At 28.6% G+C, this 25,192-nt stretch overlaps 1 protein-coding gene across 3 annotated transcripts in view; it reads right to left on the bottom strand.

Moving 5' to 3' along the window:
- LOC107445826 (protein singed) overlaps positions 1–24,793 on the bottom strand; it is a 59,874-nt gene extending 35,081 nt beyond the window's left edge. Inside the window, exons 1-3 of one of the 3 annotated variants that reach the window (XM_043048949.2) lie at positions 24,630–24,793; positions 2,575–2,996; positions 86–539 (exon numbers count right to left, since the gene is read on the bottom strand). In XM_043048949.2, coding sequence (XP_042904883.1) covers positions 86–539; positions 2,575–2,991 — 871 coding nt within the window. In that variant the 5' untranslated portion in view covers positions 2,992–2,996; positions 24,630–24,793. Of the gene's footprint in view, positions 1–85; positions 540–2,574; positions 2,997–13,443; positions 13,578–24,629 lie in introns of those variants that run through there. The other 2 variants (XM_043048950.2, XM_043048951.2) reach the window with 2 other exon arrangements.
- Positions 24,794–25,192: the final 399 nt, after the last annotated feature.

Raw genomic sequence — 25,192 nt, 5'->3', positions numbered from 1 at the left:
GTCCTTAGAAATACCGATTAAAATCTTAGTAGTTTGCATCCCTGTACTTTTGAGGACTGGATTCGAGAAGAGAAAATTATCTTACCTTGCTTCACGGACACATATTTCCCGTTGAAAGCTACAAAAGCAGCTTGGGGGACGGAATCTTCCAGAAAGAATAGTTCATCTTTGGTAACAGTCTGAGATCTAGTTTTCAAAACAGCTCGACTTCCAAGTGGAGCGACGTATTTTCCAGCACTATCTCTGAGGGCCAGGTATCCGGAATGGAACTCGAGGGTAAACAGTGCTTCATTGACCAACTTTTCTGAAAGTCTGCCGTCGTGGCGTAAATATTTATCGTTGCAAGTGTGGATGGCGTATTTTCCTTCGTGGAATTCTAGAGTGAACAGTGTGTCCTCTCCCCAAGGGGTATTGGCGTCAACGTGAATTTCTTCATGATCTGTTGACAGACGAGCATATCGTCTGCGGCCCACGCTTCTGATGTTGACTTGAGGACGAGCAGCTAGGTGAACTGTCCAAAGCTCAGCTGGTCCCGGAACCTAAAGAAAGTAAAAGAAACATGCTAGAAGACTTTTCTTAAAAGCGATCAATAAGACCCAGATCCAGAGAGAATTACAAGATCTGATGTAGAATTCCAATAGAGCAGAGCGGGTTCACAGATACATGTTCATTTAGAACAAGGCATAAATATTTTTCAATACTTCCTGTCTGGGGACGGGATAGCTTGGTTTGTAGGGCACTGGGTCCTTGTCCAAGAGATTGTGGGTCCGATCCTCGCCGGCCGAAGACTCCAAATGTAGAAAACGATGACTGATGCACGTTAAATCTGTCGAGTCTCAAAGTCCTACATGTTCCCATAAAAGATCATACCTCTGGTGGTACGGATTCAGGAGTTTTCTTGTCTTCTTGATCGATTCAAAATGACAAGGCTACGGAGTTGTGCATTAGTAGTCATAAACCCAAAGTTGTGTCGGCTGTTCAACGACGGTCATAATATAAAATAAAATACTTCCTGTCTCTCATTTAAAGAGACCATTTTAAACTACACAGACCTAAATCTACAGCTCGGGTAAAACAATTAGTGCATATATGAACACGAAATGTGACTAACCTATGATTCGCCTACTACTACAGATAAAGATATTCTAAGTAGTGATTTAGCAACTCTGGCGATAAATATATTTGTTTGACTCTAGCCTCTTTAACTCATGTCCGCTAGGCTCTATAGCATCAATTTTAAATTAGCACTAATAGGACTAAAATTTTAATCATTAAACGGTATTTACGGATATTTACTAATTGACCAAGATTGTGATGTTCAGAATTTGCCCCAATGGATGTATAGTGTAAGCTCAGACTGTATAAGTTGAATAGTGATATGGCTGAATAATATAGACTGAATAAAACAAAACTAAATGGGTTCAATATGGGCTTAGTAATGGCTATAAAAATATCAATAATGGTTGTTAAATTTTCGGATCCTGTCTAATAAAATAATATTTAGCGAATCATGAGATTCATAATCGATGTAAGCTACCAGACATAATAAAAATTATCAAATTGAAACTAATATGGTATCGTGGGCACTTGCTTAGAGGATGACATCCCCAACGAAGCTGTTAGCCTTCAATAAGCCAGGTAGTTTTAGAAAATGGGGAAGACTTCCTCTCAGATAGCTTAATGACGTTAAGAAAAATTTAAAAACATTAAAGGTGACTAATTGGGAACAACATGAATTTAATAGACTCGGATGGTAAAAAAAACTCGTTGAAATGACCCTGATCAGCTCTGTGCTGCAATGCCAAGAAGAAGAAGAATGTCTGGTGTCTTTACTAGAAATGGTTGTGATCTTTCCGATCGCCTACTCTGTTGAGATAATTCATTCGGAAATCCATTCGCTCCACGAAAGTAAATTACTTTCTACTTGGCGCCTCGCACCAGTTCATAACAGTTACGGTTCATAACTGGTAAGCTGCAAAGGGTCCGGGCCTGTCTCTGTTATGCAGCGGCCCCAGGACTCTACAATCGGCCTTGGCAAGATTCAAAAGTGGTCTCTTGAAATTTCAGAATGGGAGAAAGATTTTTCTCCGTGCTCCTGTTCCCTTCCCGCTAACCCTGCTCACGTTCTTAATTGTTTAGAAGCTCCCTGGAGGCAGCTGTTGGTTGAGCAGGAGAAGATTTTTGATGTTCTCAGGCGACGGGGTCTTTTGGAGCTGGTGGTAGGCTGTCCAACACCAGGGGATGAGTCACAACAACAACAACAGAAGAAGTATCGGGTGAATTGGACAACTCTGTTTAGAGCTCATTTAGACTATATCTAAGTTGATAGCGGTCATTTTAGTCCTTTGGACAAGAGTTTTGAATATTAATCTTATAACTGCCAGAATTGTAATAGTAAGTGTGGGCTAGAAGCTAGAGACAATCAAAGAACACAGCAGCTTTCATAGCTCAGATCTGAGTCACACACCCTCATGAAAGCTTTTTATCCCCTTTAACTGTCACTGTATTATGAGTTTTATAAACATAGTTTTCTAGAACATCTTGAGAATCCAATGGAAAGAAATTATAACTTACCTTGGCTGAGCACAGAAGCTTATCATTAGCTGCTCCCAAGAAATAACCACGCACAGCATTCCTCAATGCCCAACGTCCAGTACCATCATTAGCCACAGCTACAAAAAACTTAGCTCCTTCCAGTTTTTCTTCACTTTCGCAGGTGACGTTTCCAAAATGATCCACACTAAGATATCGATCCAAGTGACTGCGCAAACATACCGAATCATCATCTCCATAAGGCTCCAATGTCCATAATTGCTTTTTCTTGAGTCCGACGCCATTTGCATTTACTTTGAAACCAAAACTCTCTGCGGTCAGATATCGGCATTGGGCATTTAATAGACCCACTCGCCAGTGTTGGCCGACAGGCTCTGTGGAATGGCCGTTTTGGTGACCATTGCTGATGCCATTCGAATATCCATTTGTATCAGACATTATACCTGAAATTAAAATTTAAAAAAATATATCATAGAAACTATCAATGAGAAATATTAATATTATTTGAAAATAAATATTAAATTACTATCGGTTAGTGAAATAGTTTCTTCCGCGATCTTCCGGTCCGTAACTTGTAGCAGATAATTGTCAAAAATGAATAATAATTTTTTTTTTAAATAATTGAAATAAAAAAAAATTGGAATAAATTTTACTTAACTTTTTTAATAAAATACTTACCATATATTTAAGTACTACACTTCATTTATTTGGAAAAGCAGCTGTAATAAACATGTTTGTATTTTGGCTCCTTTTTAATGAAATTTACATTTGATTGCCGGGACAAATCAAACATGCTTTTCCAATAGTGAGCGCCCACCTTAAATTTTTATAAAGAAATTAGATTTTCAATTCAATGCAATTTCATATGTCAATGTCTTTCTTTTGTAATGCTTTTAATCCGAAAGAAATCTTATTCGTTTTTAAGAAATCGATTTTTTACGAATTAAATTTTACGAATTAAATTACGTACGAATACGAATTAAATTTTTTTCACCAATTAGCTTTGCCTGCGTTGAAGTACTTTGATTTCAGTTCTAACAATCATTCAGGACAATATTTTTTTAAAAAAATCATCGAGAAAATAGAAACGTTTTTTGGAAAAATTGAAAAAGAGTATTATTTGCTGTAATATAATGACTGTAAATTTTATCGCAAAGGAATAACAAAAATAACTATTTTTATTTCAGAATTCAGAATTACTTTGCATAGAGCAGAAAATTTTAACAGCTTCCAATAATTTTTTTCAATAATTTTCAACTAATATTAGTTAGAGATCGATATACAGAAAAATTTTATAGTATTGTTGCACTAAAAAAAATAGTGTGTCAATTAGCTAATATTCACCACCAATATTTAGCAAAAGTTAGAAAACCAAGTTCAATACTTTCTTAAGCAAATGAATTAAAAGAAGGGTTTTAATAATGTCAAAACGAAAACACAGGGATCGAGAATCCAAACATTTCGATTCTTCAAACCGATTTTTTTTTTTTTTTAAATTCGCATTTGTATTCGTAGAAATGGGGATGTTCTGAACACATACTCAAATTGGGAATATCGGAACAAAATCTTAAAAATCTCGACAATTAAAGAAAATATATTTTTTTATTGGAAATACCAGGACAACTGAGAACAATGAATCATTTCAATTTTTCATATATATATATATATATATATATATAATANATATATATATATATGAAAAAATTAACTGTTTTTTTCCAATGCCCACCTGTGTAAACATCCGTCAATTCAGGCATTTACAGGGCTATTTTCTTGACCTCTCTTTCAGGGGCACCATATTAGGTGCTTCAACATCGCCCCCACAGTGAGGACAGATAGTACAGAGAAGGAAAGAACATCCATGCCTTGCCCGGGATTCGAACCCAGAACCTTTCTGATGCAAGGGCAGTTCCCTGCCCCCTACACAGGCCGGTCGGCTATATTCTTTAGTTGCTGATTTAAAATTTGAGGAGACATTCCAAAAACTAGTTCAGAACTTAAGAAAACGGAAGATGCCTAAACGCAGATATTTAGAAATTTTAAAAAATTACATGCTAGTTGAGGCCTTATTCCACCACCGTTTTTTATTCCATTTACAAATTTTTATAAAAATAATCAATTTATGAAAATATTATATTATTGACATATTCAGTTTTTCAAAAAGTTTTTGATCATATGTAGAATTCAATATTTTAGAAATGCGTTCAACTATTTACAAATATTAAAATATCAAAATTGTTTTAAAGATACAATAATAAGGAAACAAAACAAAGAAAGTATTTTATTTTTTAGTAAAGGATATTATGTACATTCAGTAATATTTATTATCTTTTTTATTGCATTTTATGCTTAAATGTGTTACTCTGATTTTCTCGTAAATAAAAATTTTATGTTCTTTTAAAAGTATCTCAATTATTTGAACAGACAGCAGGTTGCGAAGACGATGCTATAATTATTACTTAACTAGGTCGGTTTTTTTTCAGTTTAAATTGCTTAGAATTTCACGTTGTTGTACAGCCTTGACCTTCATAAATTGCTTGACTTTTTTTGAACGACTTGGGTTAATTTAGTATAGTTCGACCTCATGAAACTATTTGACCAAGAACAAATAAAATGGAAGTAATTGTAAGAGACGAAGTTGACTCGAATTTCTAAATTCGTTTTCTGTTTCGCTCATAACATTGTTTTGTGTTCCTCTTTTTCTTTCTTTTTTTTTCAAAAGTAGCTCACGTAACCAAACAAGCAGAGCATAAATTTAAATTAAATTCTATATTTACAACAAAAAGGAGTTAAACATAACTGCTTCGGAATAACATGGGTTAATTGAGAATTGTTAACCTTTTATGCAATTTTTTTCCTTATTTAGCTTATACTCGCGATTAAATTATTACGTAAACAAAAATAGCGAAATGAACTGAATGATGAATTTTTCGTTTTTTTAGTCCCAATTCGTGTATTATTAACAAATTTTATGGGCTATGTTACTCACAATTTACTTCAAGATACTTTTAAAACAAAAAAAAATGTGAATTTTTCTTTTCTTTTTGAATGAATGAATGAATAAACGAATGGGTTAGAACACATAATAAGCACAAAAAAGTAGATTTAAAAAGCATTCAGTCGTTTCGATACCATAAATAAGTACTTTTTTTATTTTATAACCAGCTTCGAACAGCTGACCCAATTCTGATTTTACGACTATCTAAATTCAACTCCGTAGCCTCGCAATTTTGAACTTAATCTAGAAGACAAAAGAACTTCTGGATCAAAGATTGGGACAAACTAGCCTTTATGGAGGACTCTTTGATGAAAATGACCCTCATTTGCGTTACATGGAGAGAAAAACAACGAAAATCTCCTTAGGTTAGCCCGCCAGCAAGAGGATTCTTACCCATTATTCTTCTTGGGGATATTTTTATGTCAGCACTGTGGTCGTTACGAGCCGGTAGCAGAATTCGAATCAACCAACCAACGCTGACTCCCCCATTTTGGTAGTTCGTTGACCTGCCCGCGAAGTCAAGCACTTTACGATAGAACAGGACCGATACTGCGCGCCTTCGGTCCTTTTGCAGGCTGATTAAAGTGGTCACCCACCCGCTCACTGATCGCTTGCTCGCGTTTGAGTTAATGTCAATCAAAAGTAACAAAAAGGGAGTAAAGTAACATGTTGCCTAATTGAAATTTCTGAAGAAAAAAAAGGGTTCTCGTCAACGAGTAAAACTACTTCCCATTCATTTCTTCTCATTGAGTTAAACACTCTGATTTCCTTAGGCTAATTTTTTTTTCAATAATAAATAGATGATTATTTTTCAGATTCAGGTAATCGTCCACATTTCGTTCTGATTAATATGTTAACAAAGTGTTCCATGTTTTTGCTGAAAATATCAACTTTTGAGATGAAAAAACAAAGATAAATGAGAAAATTAAGGGGGCTGGTTAGCAAAGCAAGCAGTTGGCAAAGAACAGGGCGGGGGCGTAAGAAACGTTGCTCTCAGTAATTTATAGAGTTTATGGTTTTGATTACTATAACAAATTTTTTTTTAAATAATAAATATTACATGTATCTCTTTAAAATTAGAGATATAGAAATATTATATGGGTGAACAATACGTTTATATCTATATTAGTAACTTAATGCTGATGACGACCAAAATAGACTTGACTTCATTTGATAAAACTGGATCATATACCATGTGATTTATCTCTCCGTTGAGAACGCTTGAATAGGTCATCACTTTTATCTAACTCATGTGTGTTTAGAAACGATTATTCTTGCATATTATTATTAAGTCGGTTTAAACAAATGATTTAAGTCATTTTATGTTAGCAATGAAGAATTAAAAGACAAAAATATTTTTTTACCAATTTAATTTCTAAAACCAGTTTCATTCGTTGAGATGTAAAGACAAGAATATTTAAACAACAGAATTTGTTTTATAAATATAAAAATCAAACAATGCACAGGCGGATGAAATAGAAGCATAATTTATATTCACTTAAGCTACTTTTTTCCTTAAAAACGAGTTTCTATTTCATTGTTTCAAAACATACATAAGTTGGCAACACAAATATAGCAAAATACATTTACATTTTTTCTTTTAGGGTCGAGGTTTTCAAAATGACGTTGTTTACAATGATGACTTTTGACGTTGATGACATTTGACGTTGTTTACAATGAATTTGTAAATAGTGCAAGGGCGAAAAAGGTAGCATGAATTAAAAAAAAAGCAAATAAATAAATTTTTTATTAAATAATTGTTTTAATCAACATTGAAAGACATTCTGTAATAAAAGATTAATGTTATCATTTTACTTTGAGATTGTTATAGAAGACACAAATAAATAATTTTGAAAAATGAAATTATTTATCCGACTTTTACAGCAATCTCGAAGAAAAATGAACTAGTGAACTATGCAATGATATTTTTTTTAAAAGCAAGCTTTGTATTTATTGATAATTCTTATCATTTTTAAACCTTAAAATTAGCTTATATAAAATAAAATAAAAAGTTTTCCTTTTAAATAAACATAATTTTTACTTTTTAGAAATAAAATGCTGTCCTAATTTTTAGTATTTGAAACTACGTATTTTTTCTGTGTTCTAAATTTTATAATAGGATTTATAAAATATTTAGAAATTACATCGGAAAAAAAACTATAAATATAATTATATTATAACGTACAAAATATGAATAAAAAAACACACTTTTAGTAGTTTTTTAAATGTATAAAATTGATTTAAAATACTTCGGTTTAAAAAGTAAAAATTTGTAGGAATAAATTTGAAAATATAATTCCATTTTTTTTTTAAATATTCGATTTTAAAAATAACAGATTCTTTAAAAAATATATAAAAGCTAAAAAGATTCTTTTTTTAACAATAGAATAGAACGTTTTCAGATCTTAAATAAGTTTAGAATTCTTTTTTGAGCGATACTGTATCAAAATGTGGCATAGAAATTCGATATTTAAAATAAGTTTTTTGATTTATTTTACGAAAAATTTTTTAAAAAAAATAATACATAAAAATTTTAAGTAAAGATTGGTTATTAATAAACTGTTACAGTATGACAATGAAAGTTTAGAAAATTTTATATCATTCCTTTTGAAGATTTTTAAAATTAGAGTATTAAAATAATTGCGGGGAAGAAAAGGTAATAACCTTTTCGAAACGTTTATTTTCTCGAACCTGAGCACTCGTAAAATTATAGATTTTAAATAAGTTAAAAGGCAACGAATATGACATTTTAATTTTCAAAACATCCTGGAACCTAATAGGTTCTTTAAGAACTAGGCTTGAAATAATTATAAAAAAATAAGAATGATAATCAAAGCGAAATGTCATTTCAAAAAGATAAAACTATTTAAAGAAACTTTTTATAGCCTTCATGGCAATTACCATTTAAACTGTATGCACCATAAAAAAGCGAAAATGCTCCAAATAGAAAAGAAACTCACCGAGACGAATTTGGCCACTTAAGAATAGAACATGGGGCGGGCAAATCTTATCAAATGAGGCACTTACAGCTTCCATAAGTGCCATGACCAAAAGAAAGAGTGGTCAGTGGCACTACAGTAGCGAGAGAAAAATGAAATAAAATAAAAACCTAAGTTTGATCATCAATTTTTTTCCCCTTTAAGCAGGATGTAACTCATACAAGAAATAGAGAGAATCCGAAAAGATAGTATTATTGCTATTGTTGGGGGGAATTTTTTTTGTTTTTTTTTTGTCACAGTCGTATCTTGTAATAAAAAAAAAAGGCAATGTGTCACTTGCGTGTCGTCCATGCTTCGGACTCGCGGACAAAAGGGTCTACTTTGGGAGGGTGGATTCGTCCTTTTTTTTTCTAATGGTCACGGGCTGTAGGCGGCCAAACTTCAGAGGTCAATCATAGAAGAAAAGAACAAAAGAAACGTGCTATTGCAGGAGATAGTGATGAAAGTTTGGATTCAAAAGAACCAACACATAGCTTACAATATTTTTGAAAACCCATTTGCATGGCTTTAGCCTTCCTGTCAAATAGTTTCATACAGGCTTCACTTCACTGGATAAATATATAAAATGAAAAAAAGAAGAAATGTTGGATACATTTTTAAAATTCAGAACAGAGTAAAATTATATCACACGGATTAAATGAAATTCGCAATACTATTATATATTTGCCGCCTTATAAGAGTCACAGTCTATAATATCTTGCAAAAAATTACACAAAAACAAACGAAAATTTATACAAAAGGAGGGAAATCACTAAAGGAAAGGACATTATTTGACGTAAAGGAAGGTCAAAAGCCAGTATTTGCTCAACAAAAACATAGCTATGTTCTCATTTTATCAACCGTGATGGTTGAGATATTATATATTATTGTGTTATTATAAAAGTTATAACCATATAAAGTTAAAGTTAAAATTGAGATGCTTTTAAAACTTTTAGGATTATTTTTGTTGCACACGGAGTAGAACGGACAAATCTATATCAATATTTAACATCAGTAAAAATTTAATAAAAGACTGAATGTTTGGAAGACATTTAAACACGGATATTTGGAATTGAACGGACAAATCTGTATTAATAATTAACATCAGTAAAAATTTACTGAAAAACTGAATCTTTGGAACACATTTAAACACGGATATTTGGAATTGAACGGACAAATCTGTATTAATAATTAACATCAGTAAAAATTTACTGAAAAACTGAATTTTTGGAACACATTTAAACACGGATATTTGGAACGGACGAATCTGTATTAATATTTAACATCAGTAAAAATTTACCGAAAGACTGAATGTTTGAAAAACATTTTACCACGGATATTTGGAATTGAACGGACAAATCTGTATTAATAGTTGGCACAAAATCAAAATTTGCTGAAAACACAATTCTGGAAGACATTTAATATTTGTGTTGGAACAAAGATATTTGAAATTTAATAGACAAACTAGTATTATTAGTATGCACAAAATAAAGGTTACCAAAAAATTGAATGTTTGGAATAAGATAGTTTTATGCGCAAATATTCGGAAAGCCTCAGACAGGCCACTAATAGTTGACATACAACAAAAATCAATGTTTGAAATCAAATTTTTGAACAAGTTTGTTAGTACACACCATCATAGTTGGCCAGATAGCCCAATGTGGGCTATTGCCTTCTTTTTGTTTGCCCACGGTCATTTGCAATTAAACAAACAAACCCAAATTAATAGTTGATATAAAATAATACTGAATAATGAAATATTTTACAATGTTTCTGACTCTTTCTGTTTGCACATGGAAATCTGAATAGGACAGAAATTAGTATGTATAGTAGACAAAAAAAAAAAAAAAANAAAAAAAAAAAAAAAAAATACGGCATTTGAAGATGTTTGCTTTGGTTTCTTTTGAATAAGAACATTAAATCAAAACAACTTTTTAAATTTTCTCAATGAGAATTATATGGCATATTTTGAGCGTCAATTGAAGACGTTTGCTTTGATTTCTTTTGAATAAGAACATTAAATCTAAATCTACCCGAAAAATTTTAAAGAATGTTCTCCCTAGGCCCGTCATTAATCAAATAGATATTTCCGAGAAAGAATGCTGCAATCCAGAAGCGCTAAATCAACGCGATGTTATACTAATTTATGTACTGTATCAATTGACATTGTTGGCACAGACACACATGTGCATTAAGACAGGTATGTCTAGTTGCCCACGTACCTGGGCGAGGTCAATGGTCAAATAAGAGTAAAGTAGGCATGTAACAGACAACTAGGAAGTTCTCTGTTCTTATTTTAGTTTTTGCTCTTCATCTTTATCGCTAAGGAGAAGTTTTGAAATGTTAAGGCGAGAAGTGAAAGTATAAATTAAACATGAGTCATGCAGGTAATGAAAGGCGGGGAATGATTAAAATGCTACTCTCTAAATCTAAGTTTTGATTAAATTTTCTCAAGTAAGAAAATCAACTGTCACGTTTTAAATCATTCTTACAGTCTGTTACTATTTTGACTGTCTGCTACAATTTCATTAATTGGAATTCTTATATTGAAAAACAAATTTCATTTAATAAAAAAAAAAGAATTATCAGTATTTAAAATTAAGAACCTTAGATTATTTCCTATTTTATGCATTAATATATTAGAAACATAATGTATTGATATTATGAATTTTGTGTATTATAATATTAAGTACGATTGTATTATGGGCGATTGTGTAATGTACTGATAACATGACATATGGAACCTCATTAAACCGATAAGTAATAAGTTTATTTAAAGAATGTCACGCCTTTGGGGAAAGAGGGAATTCTTCAAATTCTGACAAGTGGTATGTAGAAATAATAAAAAGCATGACATCACACATTTTGTTTAAAATTAAAACATTAAAACAAGCAGTTAAAGTATTTTCATTATTTCTAATATTTTTATCAAGCACTTATGTAAAAAATATTTTTGTTATAATTAATGTCATTAAAACACATAGTATAAGTAGTATAGAGTGACATGTGACAAGGGAAACAGGAGATATGGTTATAAGTGACACTTTGTGACAAAAAAGGGATGGTCAGAAATATTAAAAAAATGTGACAATAAAGGGGCATTTATGTATGACCAGTAAAGGGACACCTGTAAAATTTTAAAAATGTCCTTTTTTTATCTTTAATGCTTATGCATAGATGCTCAAAACTTTCCTTTTTTGCTAATAATACATATACAAGATACCTTTTATACCGAGTATCATTAAAAAAACACTTGAAGCATTAAAATATTAATTAATAAGCTTGTTTTAATCACGCGTGATTAAAAACATCCCAGACATATAAAATTTTATTTTTAAAATTTCCATTTTTTTAATCACAAATATTAGTTAGAATAAGTTAAACATGAAATAATTCAAAATTTACAACTAAAAAAGATTTTTATAGACATAAAAAAGAGCACTTTGTGGCACATTTTTTCTGTGAAAGTTTAAATTATTATTATTTTTCTTATTTGAATAAACACGCATTTAGAAGAATATTTGTTTTAAACTTTATTCGTGGCGAAATGTTAAATTAACATTTTTGTTTTAATTTTATATATCAGATGTGAATGGTCAGCATACAAAAAAATTAAATTTTTAGCAACAGAAAGAAAATAATTTTAAATGTCCACTGCTCACTCAAAATATATTAAAGCCAGTTTAAAACACTCTTATACGTTTTCATGGTATTCCTAACAATTAGAATTTTTTTTTAAAAAACAAAACCAACGCATTTTATTACTTCTAAAAATACATGTTTTAAAAATAGTCAAGGCACATTCACAAAATATTCACTATTATTAATTAATTTCAAGTACTCATAAAAAATTCTTATTGCAACTAATAAGTTTCTTAACTCGGAAAAAATTACTCTCTACTTCTTTAGAGTTTTTACTAGTTAAATTGCATTAATGATTAATGAATAGAGGAATTATTTGGAAAATATTTAAAAAAAGCTCTAATATTCACTATTCTAAATTATTCACTATTATTAATGAGTTTCAAGTACTCATAAAAAATTCTCAGTTTTCTTAACTCGAAAAAATTACTACTCGTTACTTCTATAGAGTTTTTACTACTTAAAATTGCATTAATGATAAATGAATAGAGGAGTTATTTGAAAAATATTTTTATAAAAACTATATTCACTATTTTAAATTATTCACTATTATTAATATGTTTCAAGTACTCATAAAAAATTCTCATTACAACTAATGAGTTTTCTTAACTCGGAAAAAATTACTACTCCTTACTTCTATAAAATTTTTACTACTTAAATTGCATTAATGATTAATGAATAGAGGAGTTATTTGAAAAATATTTTTAAAAAAACTATAATATTCACTATTATTAATGTGTTTCAAGTACTCATAAAAAATTCTCATTACAACTAATGAGTTTTCTTAACTCGGAAAAAATTACTACTCGTTACTTCTATGGAGTTTTTACTACTAAAATTGCATTAATGATTAATGAATAAAGGAGTTATTGGAAAAGTTTTTTAAAAAAAACTCTAATAAAAAAAGTAACGTATTATTGCTAGAATTACTCATTTTGGTACTAACGACCTATATTACACTAAAAAAATGCTACTCACAATTACTACTGATACTTTTTAAACTCAGATGTCACTTTTTGAAAGAATTGTTCGAAAATTTACAGCAGAATTTTTAAAAAATCTTTTCTAATTACTAAAATTCCTCATACTGATAATAAAAAAAGTTTCCAAACAAATAGGTAAAATAAAATTAAAAAAAGATCTCCCGGGCTTTAGTTAATTATTAACGAGCATGAGAAACTTAGCGGAGCTATAATAAGCCAGATTGTTCGAAAACACACACTTAATTAGAATCTCTCTCATAATAATTACCAACACAAAGGAATAGCTGACCTGCTAATAGAGATGCCCAAAAGAGAATGTCTCAGTTCAGTAGCAGTTGCACGCTTTCCAACCGGATTCCTGCCTAAGACAGAAAAAGGCAACTAAACGGCACTTGAATATTCCAGCCTATGTGCAATGGCCCATGTCCAAAGACCTTCACATTCCGGTCTTAGAAAAGATGCTCCTCACCCACTCAATTGTCATGGAAAAAAACCCCTTCGATAACACACAATATAATGTTTTATAAATGCAAAGGTTCCATTTAAAGAACGAAAACAGAATCGACTGTTTAAATAGTCGATGAAAGAGAAGACTCGTCTGGACAGATCAATTGGCGATTTGATAAACCAACAATTGTTCCGTAACGGGACGTTCGAGATGATCAAGAGTGAACAATGATTGGGAATAGAAATCATTTATAATCAAATTTTTTTAAAAAAAGGAGTTCATCCAATTAGCGAGATTTTATTGTCTGGCGTTCGTAAAGTTATCACTCCGTCGCACCTTATCACGGTGATGGACAATGAAAATAATTTTCTAATTAAAGAGGTTAATGAGCATGGTTGGAGAATTTTGTGTTTGTAGGTCAGGGGATTTAAAGTTATGTATAAAAAAATGAAGCCTTGGTAACAGTAAAAATCATCTTTAAAATAAATGTCATAAGACTAGCACAGAAAGTGGAAATCTTTTTGTACAAATATTTTAGTTCACCCTTCATTCTTAAAAAATGTTAAAATATTAAAGTATAGAATATTAAAGTATAAAATATTAAAGTAAAGAATATTAAAGTATAGAATATTAAAGTATAGAATAAAGTATAGAATACTAAAGTATATAATATTAAAGTATAGAATATTAAAGTATAGAGAAATATCTGCATTTATATTTTCCATAAAATAAATATGCATTCATATTTATATAAGAAAAACCCGATTCATAATTTTTATAAAATAAAGCAGCATTCATATTTTCTATAAGAAAATCTACATGCATGTTTTCTATGGAATAAAGATGTATTTATATTTTACATAAAATAAATATGCATTAATATTTATATAAGAAAAACCCGATTCATAATTTTTATAAAATAAAGCTGCATTCATATTTTCTATAAGAAAATCTACATGCATGTTTTCTATGAAATAAAGATGTATTTATATTTTACATAAAATAAATATGCATTGATATTTATATAAGAAAAACCCGATTCATAATTTTTATAAAATAAAGCTGCATTCATATTTTCTATAAGAAAATCTACATGCATGTTTTCTATGAAATAAAGATGTATTTATATTTTACATAAAATAAATATGCATTAANAAAAAAAAAAAAAAAAAAAAAAAAAAAAAAAAAAAAAAAAAAAAAAAAAAAAAAAAAAAAATCTATATTTCTGTTTCTATAGAATAAAGCGGTACTTATATTTTCGATGCCAAAAAAAATTCTGCATTCATATTTTAATGGAATAAATCCGCAATTACTTTTCTCTATGAAAATGATCAGCATTCATATTTTATGTAGAAATAATTTACTTTCACATTTTATAAAGAAAAATTCTGCATTCGTAATTTGTATAAGAAAAATGCGCAATCATATTTTCTATTTTATAGAATAAGGTTAAATTTAATATTTTCTGTAGGTAAAATCCGCATTTTTATTTCCTTTAGGAAATTTTTGCATTCGTATTTTCTAGAGGATAAATTTGAATTCTTATTTTCTGTAGGCTATGTTATGAAATAAATATTTCTCACTTAACCTGCAATCTATTTCAGTAGAATTATTTGTATCTTAAAAAGCTCATTTAAAATTATGCGTCGTATTTTTCTTTTCTTTTTTTCGTCAAAAATAATTCAAATAAGTCAACAACGAAACTAATCCAATTTTTTTAATTTTTGTTGTCTGGACTAATATGTTTTTTTTTCTCTAAATAACTGAATATCAGATCAGAAAGAATGAAAATGCGAAATAAACTAAATAAACAAGTTCTTTTAACTAATCTTTAATACTTAAATGTCAGTGTAACATTACATATAGTTTATATTTCATACCTAATAAAAAGTTTGAATGAAAAAATAGAAAAATATATTTACTAATATTATATTTACTATATTTATTAATAACCTAAAGAATAATAATTATTAAATAGTGTTTTTAATAACCTAAGAATAATAATGATTAAAGAGTGTTTTTTAATAGCCTAAAGAATAATAATGTTTAAAGAGTGCTTTTTAATAACCTAAAAAATCCACAAAGAGAGAGTCCACACAAAAACATTTATCGTCGAAATCCCAACATTAATGCTAAACATTTAGAGTTGATTTTTTTTGTCTATAAGAACTTTTTTCCTGGGGATTATTATGCCAGTATTCCTAATATAAATATAGAAATTAAAAAATAACCGACACGTAGAAGGAATAGTATCATAAAAAAATAAACTAACACCAGAAAAATAATTCTAAAATGTAAAATAAATACCCTAAGATGTAAATAACGAAATGTCCTGAATAAAAAAATATTTTAAAAAAATTCCTAAGATAATAAAAGAAAACTCCTAAAATAAAAAAAGTATCCCAAAAATCTCAACAAAAAAAATTCCTTCATTCCAAAAAAGGAAATGACATAAAAATCATGACATTAATAATCAAATTATTATTAAATCCATTTCTTATAAATATTTACTAAACGGGATTATTATGCTAGTGCCCAGTACATAAATATAAAAAATTGAAAATTGACCCATAGTAAAAAGAAAAGTATTATAAAAAAATTCATAAAAATTGCTTAACACTAAAAGCAATTCTAAAATATAAACTAAATACCCTAAGACGTAAGTAACGAAATGCCCTAAAATTTTTTTAAAAGAAACGTTAAACTTATAAAAAAAATTCTAAAAATCCTTAAAAGAATCCAAAAATGCAAAAGCCATCTAAGTCCGGATATTAATAGTAAAATCAATTTTGTTTCTCTGTAAAATCTTTCTATCATTATTCATCTCTTATTGCCAGTGTCCCGTATATGAATATAGAAACTGAAAATGAACCCATAGGTTAAAAGAAAAATATCATAAAAATGACTAAACACTTAAAAAAAAAGAGATTATATTGCCAGTGTCCCGTATAGGAATATAGAAACTGAACTCATCGGTTAAAAGAAAAATATCATAAAAATGACTAAACACTAAAAAAAAAGAAAAGAAGAAGAAGATTATGCCAGTGTCCCTTATATGAATATAGAAACTGAAAATTAATCCATAGATAAAAAGAAAAATATCATAAAAATGAGTAAGACTAATTAAAAAAAGATTATATTGCCAGTGTCCCGTATATGAATATAGAAACTGAAAATGAATCCATAGGTAAAAAGAAAAATATTGTAAAAATGAGTAAACACTAAAAAATACTATAAATGTTAACTAAATACAATAGGACATACATAACGAAGTGTCCTAAAATTAAAAAATCCCTCTGTTGAAAAAGTACATAAAAAAATCTCTGAAACTGCCTAAAAGAGTATAAAAATGCAAATGCCATCAAAATCCGGACATTAATAATAAAACTTTAAAATCAATTTTGTTTGTCTGTAAGAATTTTCTTTTCAGGAGATTATGCCAGTGTCCCGTATATGAACATAGAAACTGAATATTAACCTAAAGGTAAAAAGAAAAATATCATAAAAATGACTTAACACTAAAAAAAATCCTAAAATTTAAACTAAATACCCTAGGACATAAATAACGAAATGTTCTAAAATTAAAAAATCCCCTCAGCTGAAAAAGTAAATTAAAAATCTTTATAACTCCCTAAAAGAGTATAAAAATGCAAATGCCGCCAAAATTCGGACATTAACAATAAAACTTTAAAATCAATTTTTTTTTCTTTTTCGTCTGTAGGAATTTTCTTTTCAGGGGATTATAATGCCAGTGTCCCGTATATGAATATAGAAACTGAAAATTAACCCACAGGTAGAAAGAAAAACGTGCTCTAACTTTAAAGATACCTACTTAAAAACTCCCAAAAAATTCAAAAAAGAAAAAAAAACAGAGAGGGGTCCATTTGTTGTTGAGCAGTGAACCTCATCCTAAAGGTTTATCTGCTTTTCCTGCCGACAACGTATTGACCTGTCGGAATCTGACACACATCGTGTGGATGATTTATTTATTTAGTTTTTTTTTTCTTTCGTTCTTTTATTGGGAATCACATTTATGAAAGTCCAGCTACATAAATACACGTCGAGTCTAGTGAGTTTTTTTTTTTTTTTTNTTTTTTTTTTTTTTTTTTTTTCTAACGATGGGGTCAATCAGATTCACCATGTTATTCGGAAAGAGGTCTATTGTAAAATATGATGCCGATTTCAGGTTTAAAAGAAATATGTGGCAGTTAAAAATATGTTTTTCTCATAATTTGTGCTCTTACTATTCGTCAAAATATATGAGTTAAACTCCAGCCTATTTTTTTTTTTTTTTTTNATTAAATTTCCTTATTTAATACACTTATTTTTTTTTTTTTTTTTTAATAAATCTTATAATATGTAATTAGAAAAATACCAGTGAAGAAATAGATTATTGAGAAGTTATTTTTTGTATTCAAAGAACGTATTTTTAAATTCATTAAAAAAAAACATACCATGATTCATTAAAAAGATTTGACTTTAAATATGTTCACTATAATATATGTCACTATTCGTTAAAATATACGAGTCTCAATGTTTTGATCCTCAAATCAGGCTGATTGTTTCTTAAATTTAATTGAAAAATGCATAGTTAGGAAATTGCAGTTAAACATATAGAAGATTTCTTATGTATTAAAATAATAATTCATAGTTGTTAAATAGGTGAAATATCAAAAAATATCCTTTTAATGAAAAAAGGATTTTATTCATTAAAAAATATGCTGTGATTCATTAAAAAAAACTAACCATAAATATGTTTTTTTTTTTCATAAAATGTATTGATATTCCTCAAAGTATATAAGAAAGTTTTCTAAATTTGAATTGTACTAATTAATTAAACAAAACTAGAGTTAATGAATTTGTTATAAATTCAAATTAATTGATTAAACAAAATAACTAATAAATTGGATATAAGTTTTAATTTTATGAATTGATGTAATAAAATAAGAATAAATTAACTGGTTACAAATTTTAAATCTAATTAAACTAAATGAATTTAGTTAGTAATTCTATTAATTTATTAAGCAAAACAAGACTAAATGGGTTAGTTAGTTCTTATTCTACATTAATTAACAAAATAAAAATAATTGAACTTTTTTTAAATTTGATTAAACTAAATGAAACTAAATGAATTCAGTTATACTTCGTAATTCTATTGATTAATAAATAAAATATGACTAAATGGGTTAGTTAATTCTATATTAATTGATTAACAAAATAAGAATAATTGAATTTTTTAAAATCAGATTAAATTAAGTGAAACTAAATGAATTTAGTTATACTTCGTAATTCTATTGATTATTAACTAAAACAAGACTAAATGGGTTAGTTAATTTTTATTCGATATTAATTGATTAACAAAATAAAACTAATTGAACTAATTTTAAATCTGATTAAACTAAATTAATTTAGTTATACTTCGTAACTCTATTAATTTGTAAAACAAAACTAGACTCAATGGGTTAGTTTGTTCTTATTCCATGTGAATTGTTAACAAAATAAGAATAATTGAACTTGACACAAAAAATAAATAAATAAAATCTTCCTGCAATTTTTTTTCTTCAAATATTTACAATTCAGAAATACCGCAAAATCATGAAACATTATTTTACCTTGTCTCGCTCATTGTTCGCAAAGTCATGTAATGGGAAGTGAAGATTGTATAACTTTCGGGGAATTTTTGTCAACAATCGTGGCGAATGAACAGTTTTAACTGCCAATCAAAAAGAGAAAAAAAATATCAAGTGTTATGTAAAGGTCATTGTTCTTCTACAGCTGGAAGTAATAATACAAATGCCATAAAACTACATGCGGAAAAAAATGATTTTACGAACAATATCTGAATGATTTATATTAACTAATATAATCATTTTAGCTATAAATCCAAAATCGATAATAATTGACCACGCAATACTTTGTGAGCATCTGGTATGAACAGTTTATATCGAAAGTCATATCTGAAAATAATTGTAAGAATTAAATTTGGGATCTTCAACGCGCTCCACACTGTTAAAATTTTCATTCTAAAATTATGGTAAAATAACTGACAGCTGTTTGTCCATCTGATTAATCGTAAAGTTTACGGTAAAGACATTTTTTTTCCTTTATGGTTTCGAAACCATTTATAAAAAGTATGGTTATAAAACCATGAATACAAAACTATACGGTTTTTTAACCATTTACAATTAACATTTTTCAAAAACGTAAAAATTTTTATTTTATTTAACTAGACAAAGGAGCTCGGCTTTTCGTAAAGTAATGGGCATTGGAGAGAGCCGGGCACTAGAATTTCTTCATCTGTTGAAGGGAATGGCGGAAATATTGAGGTGTCAACACTAGAATTCGAACTCCAATTTTGCCGGTCATGAGATTGACAGATAAGCCTCCTCAGTTATAATATGTACGCAGTTGTAAAGAACTAAGTAACTTCGCTAGGTGGTTCCAGTTGGTGTGATAAAATTCTAGTTGTTTAACCGTATTAGGTGAAAGCAGTTAATAAACAGTTTTTCTCAAACCTAACAATTTGATTACCATTTTATTTATGGTTATTTGACTGTTTTGATTAAATATAATAAAAATGGTGGCTAATGCTTATAAAAAAAATCGACAGCTTAGCTAGATAGTATCTTGAAAACCAAATATATTAAAATTATTACAGTAATTGAATTTTATTTTAAATATGTGGCACAAAAATTTTTCATTTCGGTTAGAAAGTTCTCGAGATATAGCGAAATACGCAAGAGAAGTAAAATTAACATTAAGGGGTCCAAACTTTAGAGTGCTCTTCTGACCAAACTTTTCGCGCCATATTTCCCAGATTGCGGCTACCCTCTGTATTTTTAGGGTCAGAAATCGGAATCCATCAAAAAAAATTTATGTTTATTCAGAGAAAGTACGTTTTTGTGTCTGATTTCGTTACTTAAAATATCGTCTGCACTTATTAATTGGAAATTTTGAACTCGCTCCCTCGAGTCATTAAGATTAGAATCTTAGAACGTGAAGATCCGATGATTAGCTAAAAATTTACTCAGGGTGACCAGTTTTTTTAAAATTTATTTTATTTTATTTTATTTTATTTTATTTTATTTATTTATTTATTGCACTCTGTATATAATGTGTGCTTTTGTTTTTAAAATCTCGATCTGATATTCGAACTGTCACTATGTACTTTATTTTAATTTGTTGATGATTTTTCATAAATTGTATTAGTGACTCTAAACAATTTAATATGTTTACCTCACAGTTCGTAAGGTTTATGACAGAATGGATTAATCCACGGTTTATAACAGGGTTTAAACGGTCCTGTCCGAAACCCCTTTGTCCAGAACTGTCTTAAACTGTCCAAAACCCTTTTATTCAAATTAGGTCACAATTTAAAAAAAAATATTGTGAAAAATAAAAGGTTAATTTTTGACAAGAAACAAAACGAAGAAATTTTGTTGTTTTATTAAAAAAGTTTATTATCATTTTTAATATTGCATTATTTATCCTTATGCAAAAAACATAATTTATCAGTATTAAAAGCCCATTTATTCATATTTAAGGGATAAGGTATTCACTTTTGTTGCTCAATGAATTGTGGAGCTTTAAAAGTTATAAATCTTTTCCTTCTATATTATTTTCCTTTAGGAAGTTAAAACAAATTGTATAAAAAGTATCAAATATTTTTTAATCTATGTAATTATTATGTGACAATGGTTACACACATAGAATTTTTACCTTCTACCAATGTTCAAGGTTTTGGACACTTTGAGACAGTTTAGGACAGTAATACCCACGTGTCCTGTCCAAAACCAGTTTAGGATGTCCAAATCCCCAACCCTGGTTTACCTCATTTACAACTGTAATATGCTTTTATAAATTCAATTCAGTAATAGTTGATTTTCCTGAAGAAAAAAAAATATAGATACCGAATATCGGGAAAAGCATGTTTAACGTTTAGAATAAGTTAATCGAATGATTTTGATTTAAATAACTTCGAAAATACCTCGGCCAAAATTAAGAGAAATGCTAGGGCTTCTGTCCTAAGCCCCCAAATATCTTTGAGCTTTGCAAAAAGGATTTTTTAAACAATTAAAGAAAGAAAAACTAATGTGTGAAACTTTTTTTTTTAAATTTATAAAAATGCATTCCTCACTTTCAGTATAATATTCGCAAAATGGGGGGGATGAAGTTTTGCATCCCTCAATGATCACGGGATGAGGAAATTTTCTCAGTCCCACCTTCTCAATACTTTAATTTTATGGAAAATCATATATCTTCTGCTTCAGGTTTTTCTAGATAGATTTTCGTATGGGAAAAAAGCTCAAATTTTCTATGTTTTCTGAGACTGCAAAACTATTAACCATAACCACATAAATATAACTGTAACCACGAAAAAATAACACTTCTGCTTTTGATGTGTATTTTTTTTTATTACTATTATTCTAGAAGCAACAGCAATAAAACTAAATAATTATTTTGAAGACTTGGTTCTTATTTTAAAAATAGAATATTTAAAGGTTAGTGGCAGTTACCGTACTTTAATGCCCAACGTAATATTTCATTGTTTTAGGATTCAATATTTTTGTTAATCAAGCTTAGATAGATTTTTTTTTATTTTTAAATTTTCATTAAGACTGAATGCAAATTTCAGAAATAATGCAAATTTCAGTCGTAATAATATTTTCATAGTACTTCATCAGGTTACAAATTATCCCCAGGTTTAAAAACATTCACACTCTGGAAATTACCTTGCATTTTTTTATGTAGTTTGAAAGTGTCTTTTCGTTAGAAATAAAATATATATATATATATATATATAATATTGAAATAAAAAAAGTTATAAACATTGGTTTTTTTTAACCGACGAAATTGGGGAATCGAAAAATATTTTCTTTTTCTTCACAAAACGCTACGACTCATTACATTTTTGTAACAAAACGCTACAGTGAACAGTGCTTTTGAATCAAAATTCTATAGTGTAGAACACTTAGTATTACATTTGAACATATTTGTATCAGAAATATGTTGCAGTGTTAAACACTTTTGTAGTCTAACTCTATTTATAGTTGGATGCTACAGTTAAAACAATTTAATAGCAAAATGTTACAAAATGCACAAAAGTTGTGCATGATAGAGAAAGAAAATTGGTGCCAGAAATTTTTCAAAATGAAAAACAGTCCTTAAACTTTACATGCATTCCTGAAAATATTAAAAACATCTGTAGTTTTGCATTTTTCTTTAGGTCAAAAATTTGATAACTGTGTTTTTAGACAAATTTCTGAAATGTGAAACATGTTCTGTTAATTTCGGTATTTTTAATTTACAAGTTAATTTTCGGCAAAAGTAGCTAGTTGATTAATTAAATTTTTTCCTACATTTTGCAACTCTACTATAACGTTTCAAAAGCAAAACATTTTATTAATAATAATATGCAGGGAAAAATAACTAAAAATTACTTTTTCTCCCTTAAAATAAAAGAGAGCTTACGAAAAGATTTTCAAACATTTTAGTTAAAAAAAAAACTTTTGTCCACCCTTTTCCAACTATCCGCACTTTAGAAATAAAAGTAAAACATTAAGAAAATCTTAAAGACGACAAGAACTTTAGAAAACATACAAATAGTTTTAAACATTTACAATTAGCTTAGAAGAAGAGGGGAAAAAAGTATTTCACAAAATTTTTTCATATTTTCATACTTAGATTTTAAAAAAAATTAAATTAATTTTCTGTACTCAACTTCAAAACAGATCAAAAAAATTTCTGAATTACATCTTTCGTCGTAATAAAAACATCAGCCACAAAAACATAGTCGAGTCATTTTTAAGAAATAACATTAACCTTCCTCGACCTTTTTTAAAATTATTTCGTTCATTTTTGAATCATAATATTTAATTAACAAAAGTTTATTACGTGACTCATTATCAGTTTCAGACAATCTAAAAGATATGATATACAATTTTGTTTTAATGACATTCAAATAATGTTCTTTTTTTTCCACGGTTAAATTGGATGCAATAAGATAAGGAAAAAAAAAGTGTTTTTATATTCATAAAACTTTGTCATTGTTAAAAACAAACGTTATCTTTAAGAACGCTTAGAAAAATTCCAAGGAAAAGTATTATGGGCGATGATGCCTTAAGAATCAGAATCTGATATTTTTGAAATGACGCCAAGAAAGTTTAAAATTTATTGATCCACATAAATAACACGAGTTTTTATTTATTTTTTTAAACTAATTTTTTGAAGTATTCTACGCTTTTATTTCTAACTAACCAAATTTTACAAGTAGGAAAGTTTTCGAAATTTAGCGTCTGAATAAAATCATCTTAAAATTTTTCAATAATAGAATTAAAATAAACCTTTTTAATATGTAAGCCACCTCATGATAATTGTTAACGAAATATTTTCTTTTCCGTAGAGAAAAATAAAATAAATGTTTTCTTTCTTTTTTTTTTTTTTCTTTTTGCCATCAGCCTTAATTTTTTCAAAATTGCTGCTGCTTCTAGGTTTGAGAATTAAAAATAAGCGAAGAAGTTTTGGATAAATTAAAAAAATTTGCTTACAATAAATACTTTATTATATCCATTCCATGTTGGTAAACAACGAAATTGTTATGTTACTTTAAGTATCTTAAAAATTTATGAATAGTGATAAACAAGACGTTAAAGCGCATATAAATGCATCTGTAACGAAGATTCCTTTGGATTCCTAAATAGAATGATTGGAAAAAAAATAATAAAATAAAAATACGTTTCTGATTTTAATTCTGAATCAAATATAAACAAATCCCTCTTTCATTTAGCTTATGAGTTAGCATTATGCACTTTGGAATTAATTCAAATATTTATGTAAGTAAATATATCTTTTGAAAGCAATAATAGATGCGTAGACGAAATTTTGTATTCAATATTTATCAATAATATTTAAATAAAACTAATATGTATCTTAAATAATTTAATACAAAAAAATCCAATAAAACTATAATAGGGATGATGAATAGATTATGAAAGGCATTATTAATGATAATGATAAAAAAAACTCACCACTTACAGATAACAATTTTTTTCTCCACAAAATGTAACGGATCAAAAACAATAATGTTCAATGGAATGAAACAGCAAAAAGTAAACTGAACGTTCCCGCCACTCTCTCAAGAGATCGTCTGCTCTGTCAGATTTCTGCCTTGCTTTTTGCTAGTTATGATGAGTCCTCGTCACGTGGTTTTAAGCATCCAATAGGAATGTACCTGTGTCCCATCGCTTTCTCTCTTTGCGTTTCTTTGTTTTGGATAATTTTTTCCTCTTCCGGTAATATGCAGAACTCCATTATCATCCTTCTCTATCCCCCCCCCCCGATTTCACTAAATCTCTTCCCTCTTTTCTTTCTTTTTTTTATTACTCTTTTTACCTGTTTTTCTATTTTTTTTATGGGATGTTTCACCTTTCGGAGTGTGGGAGAAATTGAGGTTCGTGTTCGCGTTTAGGTCCACCGCCTTGTTTTAGCAAGAAATTCAGATGTTTTACTTGAAATATTACGCGCTGGTCAACATTGGCAGACTCTGGCCCAGTTGCCAGTTTCCCCTAAATACCAAGTCATCCTTTCTTTT

The sequence above is a fragment of the Parasteatoda tepidariorum genome, chromosome 7, assembly GCF_043381705.1.
Source record: "Parasteatoda tepidariorum isolate YZ-2023 chromosome 7, CAS_Ptep_4.0, whole genome shotgun sequence".
Classification (NCBI taxonomy): Eukaryota; Metazoa; Arthropoda; class Arachnida; order Araneae; family Theridiidae; genus Parasteatoda; species Parasteatoda tepidariorum.
This window is presented reverse-complemented; position numbering and strand designations above follow the sequence as displayed.